Raw genomic sequence first — 13745 nt, 5'->3', positions numbered from 1 at the left:
GAAACTTACATACTGTTCTTATACTGCAAATACCTCTAATTCCATTTGATACAAGTATGCCTTTCAAATTCAAAAGAATACAGTTACCTATATGTTTTGCCTTTTCAATGACCATTAATAAGTCACAGGAACCTATGCCCTTCCTGGAAGAGATTGGCGGTAATCCTGATATTTAAGAAGGGGGAAAGAAGTGATACTATGAATTACCAGTCTATATTGACCTTTAGGGTATGCTAGAATGACATTTGTTATGCCGGGAACAGCCAGTAACAATTACACAATTCTGAACTACATCACACGGGCCTAAGTTAATATAGTGAACATCCCTGTGCATTAGTAATGTCACTCAGAGCCATCTCAACACTATTCTGCCCCTTTCAACAGTCGGATCCTAGTAAGCCGGGTCTGGTGTAAATACTTCACAATAAACTATATTTAGATTTTGAGTTGATTTGCACACACGCATTGCCTGGTCAACCCTGTGAACTCCTGATAGTGTAAAGAGCAGCTTCAAATATCTGAGTATCAAGTCCTTATAAAAGACACAAAACTACATAAAATGGACTAAGGTTTCATTTCCCAGCTTCCATACGGGGCATAAAGTTACACCATTAGAATTCCAAATACTTGTGAACTTGGCCACACTTAAATTTTTAAATGTACATTTTAAATAAAGTGCTTGCGCAAACGGCAGGTCAATAACCTCCAGATATTCTTCATGAGAAAAATCAGGTTTGCATTCAGGTATATTTTCCCTGTTGTCAGCTGGAGACAGGCAGACTCCATCCTACACCGTGCTCGGGCCGTAGCCGCCTACTTGATGACAGCTTTAGAACCCGGGCATAGTTCATACAGGTTTTCCCAATTTGTGCTAAGACCCAGATCTGTCAAATGTCTTTTAATGTGTTGGAACCATGGGAGCGATTTACCACCATCCAAAGCCACAACCCGCTTGAGAGATTCTCAAATTCCTCAATTGTCTAAGGAAACCTTTACTGTTGTAAGAAGAATCCCAATAGTGGGAACAAGATAATAACATGCACTTGCTACTGCAGTTGCATTCCGCCATGGCTTAACATATTAGAATAGGATCATTAGTGGCAGGGAGCGTGTTAAGTACTATGACTGGCGCATCGCACACGGTGAGTACCAGGCCAGCGCACTACATTGATCTTCATGCCTGGACTCTGTATAAGGGAAATCCCACGCTGCGCATGGTCTTGCACCATTGAAGCACTCTATTGTTGAGCTTTGATCCTAGCACAGTCAGGAAGGACTCTAGCTTCAACCTTTTGTTCTAACCTCCCTCACTGCACTTCATTATGAGTAGGTAACCCTAATTCTGCCTCCACTCTTTTCTCTGCCACTCATGGCTCCAGACATGCCCTTCAAACTCTCCCCAATGCCCCTCAACCCTGCCTGTATTTTCCCCACTGTCCACTCTGCCCACCAGCAAGCAGTTCAAAGCAGAACGCATGTGGGGAACTATCTCGCGCTCTCTCTGCCCTCGAGATCCGTTCTGCCTTCTACTCTTCTTATGCCCCTCTTCGGATCACACCAGCCTCAACACTCAGAAGAAAGGACGCAACATATCAGACTGGCCTGTGGCCCACTGCTGACCCATCATCCACTGCCATGAAATGACAATCAACTATGGGAGGAAGCAGCAAGGACTACCTGGCGAACGCTGTCCCCTCCAAGGCCGCGCGTAATGAACACGCTCACCTCGGACCTGCAAAACCTTGGAACAGTTCACCAGGTTCCAGAATCAGATGAAATATACATTGTTGGAACACTCCCATAGGTGAAGTGGCTGTTTGGCTATCTTGGCCTTTACCAGCCCTAGGACCTGGCTACGCTAGCTCGAGCTGTGGCTTGCATATCCACTGTACCCTAGTTGCACGTGTGCATACATCCATGATCTTGGAGTTTCAGGAATATAGACTAGTATGTGAATGGAACATCTGCCCCCCACTCAATGACCCTCAATGACCCTCCTGAATCCCGGTAACACCTCGGCTAGCCTCTTCCCCATGGTCTCCAACTTGAGTGCCCAGAAGCATCATTTTGCGTGTTGGTACTTTACAGATCATCAAAGAAATGACTTATGCTGCTCCTATGCAGTGCATCAAGGAACATTACCCATCCTTCCACCTTCACTGTCTGTTCTCCATTCTCAAGCAAATACTTTATGCTTCCTCCAATCTGTTTGGCCACAACTTCACTATAATTTGCAAATTTTTTCACTTCAAATGAGGATAATATCCACTTTACTTTGAACCCAGAATCTTCTCTCTGGGTCCCTCTATCCTGTGCTGCTTCTTCTCTTACTTCATTTCACCCCGACACCGAGTGAACTCTTCCTCACCTTTGCCTTCAATGGGCAGATCCCGTCACGGCCCCCTGCGATACCCTACCATCTATCTTAATCCCATCTATCTAATCCTATTGTTTTATTTGATCTCTCATCTCAACTCATATTTTCCCAGATTCCTTCAACCTGTTCTATGTTGAAATGCTGGTCTTTGAATGAGGACAGCAAATGTACTGCCACCTGTCTTCTTTTTCTATACCAGGGGCTACTCCCTGTATGCTGCTTACCCCTCACTCCCAACCAGTTAAATCAACCCCCCTTTGGCCCCTCTATTTGGAGATGTCAGTGAATTCTACTAATGGCATTTTGCTGAGAGCATTCTAATCCTGGCAAGGTCCTATAATACACGTCGAATGCAAATCTAAGATTTGTAGTCTTCAATTTAAAATGGAAAAGACAGACTACAATTCTCAGAATTCCATATAAAAATACAGGACTGGGTGAGTTTCTCAAGGATGGAATCGTGTTTGAGAAATTGTGGACAGTGGTGATCCCTCAATTGCCTTTTATGATGGACTTGTGACCTGATATGGCCCAACTCCATGGAAAGAAAAAACTCCAGACAAGGATATGACAAGGATATGATAAGGATATGACAATGATATGATAAGGATATGACAATGATATGGCAAGGATATGATAAGGATATAATAAGGATATGACAAGGATATGACAAGGATATGATAAGGATATGATAACAATATGACAATGATATGGCAAGGATATGATAAGGATATGATAAGGATATGGCAAGGATATGGCAAGGATATGATAAGGATATGATAATGATATGACAAGGATATGACAAGGATATGACAAGGATATGATAAGAATATCATAAGGATATTGCAAGGATATGATAAGGATATGATAAGGATATGACAAGGATATGGCAAGGATATGATAAGGATATGATAATGATATGACAAGGATATGACAAGGATATGATAAGGATATGATAAGGATATGACAAGGATATGGCAAGGATATGATAAGGATATGATAATGATATGACAAGGATATGACAAGGATATGATAAGAATATCATAAGGATATGACAATGATATTGCAAGGATATGATAAGGATATGACAAGGATATGACAAGGATATTGATGCTGAAAGAGCACAGGGGAGCCCCTAAGTATGAAAGGCAATTCCAAGGAGTAGTCATAGATCACCCTTTTGGCTGCTAGCTCCCTTATCATATAGGGCAGGGATAAACTTTGCAAAAAGGAGGGGAAAATTGCCTGCCTTGAGGTATATTTTTGGTGGGAACAAATCGGTTTTATTCTGATAGTGGATAAGACGACTAATTCCCATGCAAGATAAATGTACTTAATGTTTATATACCATTTATCAAAAAAGGTTTTAATTGATATCAAACAAAACCGAGACACGCTTGTCTCCGGAATCACTTCCCATGGTGAAACATTTTCTCTCCGTTCCCTGGAACGTTTTCTCATGCTACCTTTCAGAAAGGGGCCATTTTGTTAAAGATAGAACACTCTACCAGGACTGGGGAGAATTATCATGAACAGAAGATGGCGTGCATCCCTTGACCAGCCTTGCACCTTACATTTGGCGGGAAAAATTATTTGGCTAGAGAAAAGGGGGTTGGGAGGGAAGAGCAGTTGTGTTATGTGAGTAATCTTTTGTTATGAGCCCTTCACCACCGTAGTTGTCTTATGGCACCAAGAATTGCTCGGACAGTAGCAGATTTGGCACCCGGTGGCAGTACCCAGACCCTGGTCTGTAGAGGTGAGAAAGAGGGCAAAGCTGTAAGAGGATGGATGCAAGAGGAGGATAGAAACTATTGCAATATGTCAAAAATAAAATTAAAATGAATGTTTTTGTCTAAACTTTGTTTCTTTGGCTGCACAATTAGGTGAGGAAGATAGAATATAATATGGGGAGAATGTAGAAGGGATTAGACTTAGACAGCTTTTATGTATTGTTAAATTATTCCTTATTTAAACAAAATCGATGTAAAAGAATAATTTGCCCACAATCACACATTAGGGTCACGTGGGCAGAGACATGATTTAAACTCAGATCCATAGCTGACAATTCGCCTTGTAGAAGGCATTTCCCACCAAGCTTCACGTTGGTATTTGTTTGGGGTTCGCACGGTGTAGGTGTGTTTTGTTTTAGTGCGCATTCCTAGTGGGTACTTGTTTCACAAAGACTCATATTCTCCAGACACGTTCCCCTCTCGCCCTCATGGTTTGAACATCCCCTTTCTGTGTGTGCACTGATGGCTCCCTACATACCGGCAGAAATTCATCAAAAATAACCCCAGGGTGTCATTTCATTACCCTTATAAGCGGGGCAGTGTCCAGCTCTGGGCTCTGAGCCTGGCGACTGATCCGCAACCACCCTCCCCAGCAAGAGCGGGCAGAAGAGGAGGGATGTAGGGAGTGGCCGAGGCAGACGGAGGCACACCATGGTGAGTGGAGGGAAGAAGAGTCCAGGGGAGGGCAGTTTTAGTAAAGGGAGGAAGACAAGGCTGATATTGACGGAGACACAACAACTTTCAGTACAGATGGGGATTGGAAACAGGAGCGACATTTACTCAAGAAGGGGAGAGGTTTAATAAGGAAGGGATGAGAGAGACAAAATGACATGCTAGTTAATAAGGGTTTGGGTCGGTGATCGAAGTGAGCGTGAACGGCCGGGAGCGTTGTTCCACTACTTTTTTTTTCTGTTTGGCATTCCTCTACTTTTTACGACCATATTCACCATTCTATACAGAGGATTTGTCCATTCATGTCCCTGTGCAAGTGTACAGTTGTAAGTCGGGAACTTTAAGCCTCACTTATTCGGTGTGTGGCAAGAGCCGTTCCATCACCCGTGCCGTAAATCTCTACTCAGCTGTCGGGACCCCATGTGTGATTGTGTAGAGACAGGCAACGGTTGATGCTTTGCCACTCAGGAGAAGGCACAACTTGCCCCGCTACCTGGGGTAGGTGAGCAGAATACACACATGGAAAGGGCATACATATAGTGAAGGGGAACTTGTGAGGCTGAGCCAGCAGTGCAGCTATCCTCATTCGTTTTATTTGAAGATGCCTAGGGCCTGATTCACAAAGATCCAAGTGTCTAAAAAATAAAAGACAGAGGATGGCAGAGTTTCAGTTGCTTAAGTCAGAGAAATGCACAGGCAACCATATTCACAAAGGCAAACTACATGTTTCTTTGGAGTCAAGCGTCAGCACCAATGATGCACTGGCCAGCACCCTTGATTGGATAAGTGCCCAACACTAATGTATGATTGGCTCCCAGCAGCTACATGGATGATGACTCTGACGGGCCAGCCATGCTGAAATATTTACAAATAAAAAAAGAATTGTTTCTATCCTGGCTTGAGGGATAGAAATGCAAAAGGGAATAACACAACTGCTTCAGCATTCAAGTGAATGCACAGAAAATCTGGCAATTCGGCATCGGGCAACAGGTGCATGTAAAGATGTATGGTGCAAACAGACTGAAGCCCACTGTGCATGTGGTGCCGCTAGTTGCCATGAAGGGCTAGCACATCCCCTTCACTTGTGCTAAAAACAAATCTTTGTAGTCCTACTCAAAATCTCTTCTTGCTTGGCTCTGCTGCAACCCTTATTGCGCTGCCAGGCCGGCAGGCTCCCAGAACCAATATATAATGCAAGTATGGCCCAGAACAGAGAACACCAGCGGGGTGTAGCTACGCGTCGAGGGGGGCTATAGGGTGCTCCATCCATTCCCAGTTGCCAGATTTAGCGGGCCCAGTCTGGTGTGGAGATACGTGTTGCGGCCATCGCTGTCATGACCAGGCTTCCCATCTGGCTGGCAACTATATGTTCATTTCTGGGAGTTGTGATTGCAGTCCTATTGTGAGATACGGGCTATCCAACAGGAAGCATTCCATGGGGGCATGCTCACCTTCAGTGAAGTTTGCATATGGAAAATACACATTCTTCAGGAAAACTCGTATGTTGGGGTTTTAACTGTGATGGACCAAAGGCCTTATAAAGCCAAGATCCCACCACGTCCCACAGTATTTGACTGGATAATTTGTGAAAGAAAGGGGCAACAGAACATTATCAAACATGTAAAAAGCTGCCTGCTTGTTTGACAAGCATAACACTTTTCGGCAAAGATGCACTTTTACATGAACAGCCAGGGATGGGTCTAGAAGTCAGACATGTCATGGGGCCAACTAGGCAATACTTAACCCTTTGAAGGAGCTGTCCCATTCTGTAGATCTCACCTCTCTTAACCCATTCGGACTCCAAGAGAGGGGACATATATTGGTTTTGGATCCTGCGAGTGAGAGCCCATTAAAGTCTATGAGGGAGTACGGGGCTTAGTGTGAAGTGAGCCCAGCATAGGTGATGCACACAACAATTCGGGTGAGTTGGCAGGCGTGCCACATATCAGGCTGATCCAATGTCAAGGATTAGGTACCCCACCAATCCTGGCCTCCAGGCCTGCTTCACCTTGCATGCCTGCTGCTGGTAAACCAGCATTAATATTAGGAAAATATTTCACTATTGGAAAAAGCAACAAGATGGAATGAGCTAACTACAAAAAAACATGGCTGGCAGGAAATGTCAGACCTTCCATCGGACTGCACAGGCGCCCTGGTTCTGCACGTGCTTCAGAAATTAGTGCAAAGGATGGAATGAAGTTAGATGGCAAAAGTGGCCATTAGTTTGTCGACATTACTGGCCTTCAAACTGTTCTTACTCAGAGGTTACTGTCCATGTAGGCTGATGTTACTCCATTTATATCCCCTCCCCAGCCTGCGGGTGGGAAACCTTGTCATAATGAAACCCCTAAAGTGTTGGCAGGGATATGCCGCTGGCAGGAGTTTACGACTCATTAGATTGCAATCTATTCTTCTTGCTCCCCCAGAGCAGATGGGATTGGCTCTAGTAGATGACAGCTCATAGTAAGTAGGCGTTGCCAGTGAGTACACTGGCTGAATGTGCGCACTCGACGGCTCGCTGCTGCCTCATGCTAACTACTTCAAAGATGGACGTCGCCTTTCTCCCCGCATCCAACGGATCTACCTCAAGACATCAAAAATATGACTGCGAGTCCCAGAACATCGGTCTTTTCTCTTTTACCCAACATTACCACAAATATATCCCCAGAAGCACTCCCTGAAATCCCCCCACCTCAATGAAGACCCCAACCCAAACCCATCTTTATTTTTGCTACAATGCGAATAAAAAGAAAACATTCCTCATTCCGAGTTCGGAGGTAACCACGCCGCTATTTGAGGCATGGCTGCCTCCGAACTTGTCCAAACTCCGGCCTCGTGAATGGAGTAATTACCGGTCCAATCCGAGGTCGGAGGGACCGGTAATTCCCCATTCACCAGGGCCATTCCCCATTCCCATTTGAGCCCCCATAGGGCTCAATGGGAAGGGGGAAGGCGGCAATAACGGTACCGTAAATTACAGTACCGTTATTGACCCCGGAGTCCCTTTGAGAATGCCCAACCCAAAATGGAGGTGGACACCGTCCTGGATGAAATGCATGAGGCGCAATATGTTTCTTTTCGGTGGTGTGAGAAGGCAGCGGGCACATTTAACAACAATAGGGTGCTGTTGCACCCTATTAAGAAGATTATCTCCCTATTACTGCCCCGGAGCAGGGAGTTAATCACTGGAATAGGGTGCTGATGCAAGCATTAGCGCCCTATTCCAATGAAAACCGCCAGCTCCCGCGTCACAGCGGGGTGGTAATTGTCTCAATAGGGTTCCAGCACCCAATTGTTGTTCAATGCGCCCGCTCCCACAAGCACATTTCATTTCAAGAAGACACTTCTCCCACCACACCAGCTCGGGGTAGCCCTTGAAAGGCTCGCCTGAGCTGGAGTCCTCGGGGGCTAATGACACCCTGGGGGGCTATGGCGCCCCAGGCAGTCGCCTGGCCTGCCCTGAGGCCACCCGTGGGGTGGAGGGGGTCACAGCCTCTGACACAACATTAACACTTCCACTAGACCAAATGATGGCAGAGCCCTTCCTGCATCAAGCAACCACCAGGATGTGGGCCCTGTTCCCTTTCCCTAACGCCCTACCACCCACACACAATGCACTCTCGCACAGCATGCCCTAATCTCCACAGAGCCAGGGCAAGTCTCACTCTGCAGAAGACCGTATCCTGCCTGAGAATCGACAAGCTTCTGGGAAAAACCTCACCATTTACATGAGGCGTGTGTGGAGGAGGGGCAGCCAGGAGATCGAAGTGTACGAAAAGAAGTAGTGCAACTATGTCCCCTGCTGGCCTGCCCCGCCCCACACCAATCCCATCACCACGCCCCCTCCCACGCCCAATACAAACCGTCAAGCACATGCGTCTGCTGTATAAGGGAATGTTCAGAGCGCTGCACTGAAGTGCAGGTTTCAACTTCTTCCTACACTTTTATTTTAAAACGAAACCATTCCAAAACGGCTTCTTTTGAAAATAAAAGTATAGGAACAATAAAACGTAACCGCTCCCACCCACTTCGGCCACTGCAGGAGAACCAACGACAGGCCACTTCAACCATTCAGCATTTGAATAGAATTCCAACCTCTAACAGCAAGCACACGCGATGCAGCATGAAGAGACTTTCCAAGCTCACCTTATGTAGTTTTTCCATTCAGTTTTTCTGTCCGATCCAGGGTTGTTCGGCAGATTCTGAAATGAGAGAATTGCGTTAGTCACTCGTCTCTGTGGGGACTGCTTTCAGCCACCAATCAGAAAGCCCAGCCTCTCCCAACCTCCAAAGGACTGAAGAACCACAATCCCAGGCAACCTCTGGCCCAACATCCCTACTAAAGGGAATCAGGGGATCAAAGCCAAAGGAGAACTCAAGAAACTCTGCCCCATGGCACCCCACAACTAGTCAACCCCAGGTCTACAAACCATCAGTGAGTCCAGACATATAAAACCAAGGGGACCTCTTCCCAACCTCTGCATTACAGCTCTCAAAGGGTTCGCAATAAACAAGTGTCCATGGACCCTTGAATCCAGGGAACCCCACAGTGGAATCTCCCACCAGGGGATCCCAGGTCAGGACCGCAGGTCCCGCGTCAGGGGATGCCAGGACCACCGCTCCAAGTGGACTCATGTTAGGACCTCCGAAGATCCCATGGTCAGAGTACAGGAAAGAAACACCTGATCTGCACAGCATGTGATTGCCACCCAACATTTTGCAATTTGTATTTTCTCCAATTGCCTAAATGCAGCCTCCGGGGACACAGACCAGTTAGACACAATTTATGATCTGAGAGCCCTCGGGTTTCCTTGAAATAAAAAAAAAAGAGGACAAAATGGTACATCTCACAACTCAGTTTCTGGGAGAAATTAGATACAAGGCCTTAGGCTTTACAGGCATTTCTGAAGGAGAACCCATGAAATATAGGAATATTTAAGATGTCAAACACTGGAGCAATTCTCTGCATTGAACATTTAATGTGTCCATCAGAAACATGTTCACCCCCTAGGAACACTGGTTGCATAGCAGGAACGGGCATGTTTTTGCTACATCCCTGAAGTGAGTCTGCATACGGTCTACACTGGTTGCATAGCAGGAACGTGCATGTTTGTGCCACATCCCTGAAGTGAGTCCGCATACGGTCTACACTGGTTGCATAGCAGGAACGGGCATGTTTTTGCTACATCCCTGAAGTGAGTCCGCATATGGTCTACACTGGTTGCATAGCAGGAACGTGCATGTTTGTGCCACATCCCTGAAGTGAGTCTGCATATGGTCTACACTGGTTGCATAGCAGGAACGGGCATGTTTTTGCTACATCCCTGAAGTGAGTCTGCATATGGTCTACACTGGTTGCATAGCAGGAACGGGCATGTTTTTGCTACATCCCTGAAGTGAGTCCGCATACGGTCTACACTGGTTGCATAGCAGGAACGTGCATGTTTGTGCCACATCCCTGAAGTGAGTGTGCATACGGTCTACACTGGTTGCATAGCAGGAACGTGCATGTTTGTGCCACATCACTGAAGTGAGTCCCCATACGGTCTACACTGGTTGCATAGCAGGAACGTGCATGTTTGTGCCACATCCCTGAAGTGAGTCCGCATACGGTCTACACTGGTTGCATAGCAGGAACGTGCATGTTTGTGCCACATCACTGGAGTGAGTCCCCATACGGTCTACACTGGTTGCATAGCAGGAACGTGCATGTTTGTGCCACATCACTGAAGTTTGTTTGTTTGTTTGTTTATTCACTTTTTATGCACACCATACCCGTAGGTAGCAGGGCGCAGCAGTAAGAAGATACAAGGCTTATATAGTTACATAATAAAACAGTATACAATATACACTAAACATATATAGATCTCGCATAGATACAAAATATACGATATACAAAGTACAATTTACCAGGTATTACGCTAAGTAATTACAGCAGGTGGTGGGCGACTAGGGGTCGGTGTTGAATTACATTTTTTCTGAAGTGTAGGTAGGGTTGGTCTACTCTCAGGTCTTGTGGCAATAGGTTCCAGATTTTGGCAGCCTTTACTGGGAAGCTATTTCCCCCGATTGTGGTGAGCCGGTATCTAGGTATTGCCAGGCAGTTAGCGTTGCCAGCTCTGGTAGGTCTGAGGGAAATTCTCTTATGTAGTTTGTCTATCAGGTAACTAGGGGCAGAGTTGTTGAGGGATTTGTGGGTCAGAGATAGCATCTTTAGCTGTATTCTATTATCAGTAGACAGCCATTTATGTTGGTGCCTAATGGAAGAGATATGGGTTCTTTTATTTATGTCAAGTGCTGCTCCCAAGGCATTATATTGTAGTGTTTGTAGTCTCTGGATGGTTGTTTTATTAGCTCCAAGGTATAGTGCATTGCAGTAGTCAATTCTGGAGAGTATTAAAGCTCTGGCCAGGATCATGCAACTGTCATTGGAGAGGAATGGCTTACCAGCTCTTATCAGCTTGCAAGTGTAGGCCTTGGTGGAGGCCAGGGTTTTTACCTGTTTATCAAGTGACAAAGTGGAATCAAGGTAGAAACCAAGGGTTTTTACTTCCTTGGAGACTTGGATGATATTCCCATCAATGTTAAACGAGGAAAATTCCTGGCCTAGTTTTTTAATGTTAGTGTAGGTGCCCAGAATGATCAACTCCGTCTTATCATCGTTCAGGCAGAGGCCATGAGTGGCCATCCATGCCTGGATGATGAGATATACCCTATTCACCAGCGCCAAGTCCTTACAATGATCTACAGAAAGCGGGAGGAGGATCTGTGTATCATCTGCATAGTTAGAGTAGGTTATACCCAGATGGTCCAGATCATCGAACAGGGGCTTGGTGAAGATGTTATATAGAGTTGGGGAGACACAGGAGCCTTGGGGAACACCGCACGAGATGGGGGTAGGATCTGCGGCTGCTGTTGGAGAAAAGACTCTCATGAAGTGAGTCCGCATACGGTCTGCTGATGCCCCCCTGGGAATACTGATGCCCATCTGAAGTCACATGTTAGTAGATATTGAATATTGTGCTGGACAGTAATCCTTTCATCCACATAGTTGTATCTGTGCAAGTTAACATGCAATCAGAGTTTCTAGAGCATAGCAACAATTTAGAATGAACTGAATGGTGTTGCTTCCAAATGCCATGCTGATTAATATGCCAATATCACGCTCAATGTGTGCCAGCCTATCTGTTTAAACATTGCTGCGTAATCATGTTTTACCAAGCCAGTGTCATCAGTGCCGTGCATGCCAGTATTGCCTCTGCAGTACAACGCTGACCTCTATATTGCGCCAGGAAAATGATTATCCTCTTCTCAGCTAAACAATGGCAGTGTTACCCCAGCAACACACAGTATCAGGCAGGGCCTACATTGCCCCCCCCCCAGAATTGTGATGCTAGTATTAGCAATGCAATTCCAGTGTTGCCCCAGCGCAATACTTACTCATCCCGGTGTCTACATTGCCCCCAGAAGCAATCCTATGCAGGTATTGTCTCAATAATGCCATGCATGCAACGTCTCACTAAAACACACCATCATGCTGGTTTCTGCATTGCCCATAGAACATCATTATACAGGCTATAAAAAAGCCACACAGGTGCGGTTGCAGTAAACACAAACGACTATGCTGGCACCTCCACTGTGCTATGTCAACTTCGCCACAACAGCATTACCCCAGTTAAAATTATGATTACACCATCACAATTACATTGTTTACTTGCCAATGTGTAAACTTGCATCATAATGCTCTACTGTGATAAATCAATTTGTGGGGCACCAGTGGTACAGGGATGAATATCGGTTTCTAAACCATCAATCAGCCCTACACCTGTAGTACACCAGAAGAGATCCGAACAGATTGAAATGCAAGCAAATTATAAGACCTCATAAGACCTCCTTGTCCACCTTTGGTAACGTGAACGGAGCGGCAGGCTTATCTCCGCAAGGCCGTGGATCGTTGGTTAGTTGCAACACAGCGAATATACAATTATTACCCAATGCTAAAAGGGACTGTCCAGTCAAGGTTGTATAAAAATATCTAGTTTATTATTACTACAACAGACAGTTCTAGCACACTACAAAATACAACTTACACTGTAAAGGAACACAGAGGACAGACAGTTTCACATCCAGCAGCAAAGTGGCAAAGGGTCGTATGTGTCTATAGGGGCCTTTGGAGAAGGACTGGGGGGCAGAACCACAATGCACCTGTTGCTAAAGCTGTTCTTGGTGCTCGCCACAACAGCATCAAGGTGGTTCCAGGGTGCTTTGCAGACCTTGAGACAGAGTAAGTAGCGGAAGACAGTTGCGGGTACCAGGCGGCAGGCAGTTTGGCAAGTGAGGTTGGACGGATGTCTGCAGGCTGTCCAGTGTGGCAGCTCAGGGCCAAGAATCGGTTTCTCTGTGCTGGTTGGCGGATCTGGAATGCTGGTCGAGACGTCTTGGATAGCCCTGGTGACTGCGGCATGACAAAAGTCAGCGGTGCAGCCGGATGCGGTTAGAGGATTCAACTGTCTCAGAATTCTCCTAAAAAAGATGGACGCTGGATGATGCTTGTGTGGCACTCCTCCTAGCTTTTTCGCCGGGCTCGTGTCCTTTCAAGGCAGACTGCCCAAAGCTCAGGTAGGTGTTAGCAGGCAATAGCCTTGACCTTTGTCCAGAGACTGTCTGCCACTTCTTCCCACCTAGGAAGCTTGCTTTCAGAACCTAGCAGGGCATGCTGTGTGCTGATTGGGTACCGGTTCTGGAGCTGCTGGCCGGGTCCTCTGAGTCTGGTAACTCCCTTGGTTCCCTGGGAGATGTTTAAGGGAGGGATCTTGCTTCCCTCTTGGACCCCCTGGCCTTCCTTCACTGGCAGATATAAGGTAGAATGTACCTTCAGCTCAGGTCCAAATGAGTCCTTCTTACTC

The 13745-nt window shown here is 46.1% G+C and overlaps 1 protein-coding gene across 1 annotated transcript in view; it reads right to left on the bottom strand.

The window, feature by feature from the left end:
- Window positions 1–13745, bottom strand: part of DMTN (dematin actin binding protein) — a 474403-nt gene that overhangs the window by 188155 nt on the left and 272503 nt on the right. The window contains exon 3 of the mRNA XM_069617734.1: window positions 8986–9041. Coding sequence (XP_069473835.1) covers window positions 8986–9003 — 18 coding nt within the window. The 5' untranslated portion in view covers window positions 9004–9041. The remainder of the gene's footprint in view (window positions 1–8985; window positions 9042–13745) is intronic.

This window comes from Ambystoma mexicanum, chromosome 10, assembly GCF_040938575.1.
Source record: "Ambystoma mexicanum isolate Mex_15411 chromosome 10, UKY_AmexF1_1, whole genome shotgun sequence".
Taxonomy (NCBI): domain Eukaryota; kingdom Metazoa; phylum Chordata; class Amphibia; order Caudata; family Ambystomatidae; genus Ambystoma; species Ambystoma mexicanum.
This window is presented reverse-complemented; position numbering and strand designations above follow the sequence as displayed.